The sequence below is a fragment of the Psittacula echo genome, assembly GCF_963264785.1.
Source record: "Psittacula echo genome assembly, chromosome: 4".
Classification (NCBI taxonomy): domain Eukaryota; kingdom Metazoa; phylum Chordata; class Aves; order Psittaciformes; family Psittacidae; genus Psittacula; species Psittacula echo.
This window is the reverse complement of record NC_137738.1, coordinates 2,928,303-2,933,390: the sequence shown is the minus strand read 5'-3', so window position 1 is coordinate 2,933,390 and position 5,088 is coordinate 2,928,303. Positions and strand designations below refer to the sequence as shown.

Sequence of the window (5,088 nt, the reverse complement as noted above, 5' to 3'; positions counted from 1 at the left end):
GCACAGACTATAACCTCAAGTTTATATGCAGAAATAAATCTGAATTAGCAGTAAATGAATGGCAACATGGGGTTTCTACACGGGTTTAGAAATTCTTTCCCGGTGTAAACTTTTCATTACTATAAAAGTAGCCTCCTGCCTTTTAGCCATTTCACATTGAGATCATCGGAAAGAGACTGGTTTCTACTTGCAATTTAGTAGGAGCTCTGCCATGTATTTCTAATTTTAGGTGTACTGGGAGGCACAAAGGCAATATGGCTATAAAATGCAGAAAAAACACGTAACTGAAATGATCGAATTCTCATTTATTCCTTTTTCAGACAAAGGAGGTTTTTATTTTGCTTTTAAGATGAAATTTCTACTCTTAATTCCTATGCCTCATTTACTATTGAGATTATGCTACTCATAAATAAATAAATAAATGCAACATCAAGTGTTGAGTACACAATTTCACTTATTTAGATTATGTGAATCACATTGCAGCCAAATAATAATAATAATAACATCCACAATAATATTAATAATAATAATAATAAACATAATAAAAGCAATGGTAAAATCACATATTGAGATGGTAGCTAGTAGTATGTCCACATAGTATGACTAAAGTATGGCTTTGCTTTCTTATGTTCGAGGTGACAATGCAGTATCTGATGGGATGCCAATGATGAACTTACTGGGTTCAAACTTGAGCATTTATGCCACTTCTTCCCATAAATCAAAAAAGTGCATGAACACAATTTTCATCTTTTCTTACTCGGAATTCATTGGAGTTACATCTTTGTAAAGTGTAATGTTTACCAAATCATGCATTAAAAAAAAAAAAAGAAATCAAGAAAATGAAAGAAAATAAAATAGAAGAAAAGGAAGAAAAAGACACATCCTGTCTATGAAGGATAAGTGCAGTATTAGGTACTCTCAGGGAGTCTAAGATCAAGAAGATTTGTTTTGCTTTTAATGCATAGTGAAAATGTTGGCACTTCATCCCATGCTATTGTCTGCATTGCCTATACTCCACAGATACTGCCAGTGCTTGAAAAGAATGACAGGGAATCGTAGGCTTGTGCTGTTTAATTTGAAGTCAGCAGGTTTGTAAGGCTTTATGCTAACAATAATTGCTTTCATACATTTCTGTCTATCAGCAGTATTTGTAAATGAAGTGGAATTGCAATGATCAGGTCAGCTCTTTAGTCACGTGGGTAAACTTTCACTCTCCAAAATCAAAATGTAATCTGAAAATAAAGAAATAAGATCCCAATGTCCTCAATGGTCTAAATATAATTTGCAGCTAATTAGGAACTTCCTCAAGATTCAGATTGAATTATGTAGGGGAAAAAACTATTGATGGTAACAATAAATTCTTACTGCATCCATACAAAAGACGACAGAGAAAAGGACAAATACAGAGTGCCACAGCATACTGAACCTTCCCCCAAACTTGTGGAGCCAGTATCTTTCTGAAAACATGAGAAAAGGAGAGCCACTGACGAAAGCACGAGAACTAGCAGCTCGCTTGCTGTCTGCCTGCTGACATAGCATTCAGGCAAACCCAGGTTCACTGTGGACTTTACACTCAGATTTTGGCCAAGACTAGCTCCAGCTTCAGAAGACAAGCGCAGCCCATTGCTAAAATAGATCTCTTATATTTTAAATCTGCACTTACTGTAATTTTACGCCCCCAATGTGGCTATCGGAACCCTGCAGGGACAGGAGGACACTGCCAGTTTTGCATATGATTGATTAGGTTTTCATGAAAATGCAATTCTTATTCCTCTGATTAGGAAGAGACTGATTATATTTTACAGCTACAAACAAGTCTTTTGTCTCTTTTCCTCGGTGCTGTGAGGTGAAGATGCTTTTTTTCTACTAGATCTAAGATCATTCCAAAAAAGTGCTTTTCAGGACAGATGTTAATAACAAACAAAAACTTTGTACACTGGAAAGGGGATTTGGGGGGGCAAAATGGACTAAGAAAAGAATAAATTTAGGGACTGATGTCACTTCAAGTAAGACTGAGACATGGCAATATAGGACTCTGAAGGTTTCACTTTTAGTCTATGGAGAGTGAAATGCTTCCACTTTAATAAGCTGACCATATTCCAGGATTAGTGGGGGTGGTACAACATTGTGCATGAATTACTGGCCTCACCCTGCAAGATTTGATTTGTGCAAACATCCCTTGCTGCAGCTTAGAACAACAACTACCTGGCGTGTTGCTTACTGGTGCAGGATATCCATCATTTCTGTAAGGAAAGCATGAAGAATAGGGTTTGCTTTTTGGGGTATCACTTCTAGGAGTGAGTACCTGAAATGGATGTTGTATTTTTAGTTGTTTTGTTTTTTTTTAAAGTACGAAACAAAATCTGGTTCTTGGTTAAAAAGTATATAAAATACAAAAAAAAAAAAAAAAAGGAAAGAAAGCTCCAAGCTTATGAAGTGACTCCACAGAGTTCAGACCTTTAGCAGTATAAACGTAATATAAACTTCATTGTCTGTAGTATTGTGCCATGACATTAGTCTCACTAAGACAAAATGCCACTTTGCAGCAAGCAATAAATCTGACAAAGCATTTTTAAACATAATGCCCTAACTTGCTAAGACAGGCTTTTACACTCTTCCAAACTCTTCTCCCTGAAAATTAACCCCGTTGATTCTTCAAATGTTAAGGGTCTCGGGCAAAGTAAACCAAAGGCTGAAGTAAAATAACCATCCCCTCGGAACTGAAAACTTAAATCCACGAGGGATCACAGTCTAATTTCATATACATATATATGTATGCAATATACATATATATGAAATTAAAATAGGGACACACATGACTTGGGCATCAGAAGGGGACTGCTACTTTCATACATTCATAAATAGCTGCTGAACTCTCTACTCATGAAGAAGCTCTTGTAGGCAGTTTGGGGATTTGAAAATCTCGGGGACCTCACTGTCCAGCTTACAGATGACCTTGTATATGGCCTTCTTCCAGGAAGGATCAACATCTTTGCCTGCGATAATGGCATTGAAAAACTCCCGTAATGTGATCTGAGCCACTTCCAGGAATCTCTCTGGAACCTGCTGATACAAGGAGACAATGGCATTAATACAGTTTTCAATTTCAAGTCTCTGGTTCTTCAAAGGAAACTGAGCTAAGTTCTTTCTTTCAGAAAGGGGCTTACATAGCACCTGCATTTTCTAAATGTGGCAGCCTTGTATTCTCTTATGCAAAGCTGTTATATATAGTACTATGGCAATAACTTTTATAACATGTGTTAGAGATCTTTGTAAAGTCTACTGACAGAATGTAGGTAACAAAATGGAACTCTCCGAGTATGGAGAGCAGGGGATTTATAGGATATAATTGGCAGGAGGGGAAACAAACACAATTGTCTTTAAGGAGAGGAAGCTCGACCTGCTATTTTACCCGTGCATTTACAGCTATGTTCTCCTCTCCATGTGGGATCTAATCTGAGATTTATGCATGCATAGAAAGCCCTCTGTAGCTCTGCATTTGGCCACAACCAGTGCTGAAAGCTATCAGAAAAATAAGGTACCTCTGAATGGTGTTCATAGTTTAAAAACAAGCAAGCCTTCAGCTTAGGGGCTTGCTTCTGTGGCTGCAGTGCACCCGACCCACATAATATGGCTTTCTCAGGAGACATTATGGTCTTCTCTTCTTTTTCAGAAACCTACAAATAAAACCCCAAGCTCTTCAAAGAGTGCACTTTGCTCCAAGTAGCTACTGAGCTGGGATGTGTTCAACTCATCTGGGTTTTCTAAATGTCACTGTCAAGCCCCGAAACAATGGGTGGATGGTAAAGACAACAGTTACCTCCAAACTTTGGTACGTCATTCTCAGGCACCAGCACCACCTTCTTACCCTGCCTTAACTGATTCAAAAGCAATCACTACAGCGAACCTGGGTCAGTTCCAAGGTTGAAGTCATCTCCATGAAGGTATTATTCTCCATTTTTATTACAGAAATACAGTTTCACAGCTCTAGAACTGCTAATACATGGCCGGCCAGTAGCCAGCATGCTTAGAATAGCAACTATCCCCTCACTGCCATTCTTTGCCCACTCCGGTAAGAGGAGTTGTGCAACCTGCAGCAGGGGCCACTTCAGCCATTCCTGTGGCCAACAGATACCTGGACAGGCTCATTTAATGAATGCATGTCACATTACCAGATCAGGGCTAGCGTCTTTTTGTCTACTTCAGGCATCTATTCTTATTCATTTAGAAGCCCCTTTCAACAAATTTGTCTGAAAATATGCATGTTTAACCCGATAGAGCTCTTCAGCCTCACTCCCCTACCACCGCTGGGCCAACACTAGCAGTTTGCTAGCTATGTTTTGCCATCAGATAAGCACGAGATCAGCTCCCGCTAACACCAGCTGACAAACTCTGCTTCCAGAAGCCCCGCAGCCCACAGAGGTCCTCTGTCTACCTCTGAGAGTGAAATCCAGCCCCACACATTTTTCTCTGCTCCCAAAGGCTGCCTGCTGTGGAAATTTTTCATTCAACATAGAAGGAAACATTTTTACAGGTGTTCTCTTCCAGCAGTAATTATGAGGGCAGAAAATAACTATTATGTTTCACTTATTCCACCTCAAAGAAATAACCTAAAACTTCACGTAAGTGCTCTGCTGTTTGGGCGCTTGGTAATAGATCTACCAAAGATGCCATGCTAGTGTCACTCCTGCACTGCTAGAAGAAAATGATAACACTTCTCTGTTCATGCAGTTCAAACAACTGCTCAGGCGCTGTTCATGGTCCTTGGTATCACTGGGTGCTAACCAAGGGGAAGGAGTTGCTGACCACATGATACTAGAAAGCAAGAAATGTAGTAGATAACCAACTTTTTGGTGTACACAGTGGCTCATGAGGGCAAAACCTGTTGGTGTTTTTGCATTTGTGCTTGGGAAAAAGAGTTCACACCTCTCAATTTTGATGTCCACTCCAGAGGATCCACATTAAATGCTCTTCTTCCCTTCCAAGTCATTGGAGATGGGAGGGAGGCAATTACAAGCACCTATCTGAGAAGCATGAAGTCCAAATGCAAAAAGTTCTACCTCTCCCTGCACGTCAACTTTAAGCATG

At 39.5% G+C, this 5,088-nt stretch overlaps 1 protein-coding gene across 1 annotated transcript in view; it reads right to left on the bottom strand.

The window, feature by feature from the left end:
- Nucleotides 1-2,877: 2,877 nt before the first annotated feature.
- PROX1 (prospero homeobox 1) overlaps nt 2,878-5,088 on the bottom strand; it is a gene marked incomplete at both ends in the record, with an annotated part of 35,859 nt that continues 33,648 nt past the window's right edge. The window contains one exon of the mRNA XM_080615287.1: nt 2,878-3,063. Coding sequence (XP_080471413.1) covers nt 2,878-3,063 — 186 coding nt within the window. The remainder of the gene's footprint in view (nt 3,064-5,088) is intronic.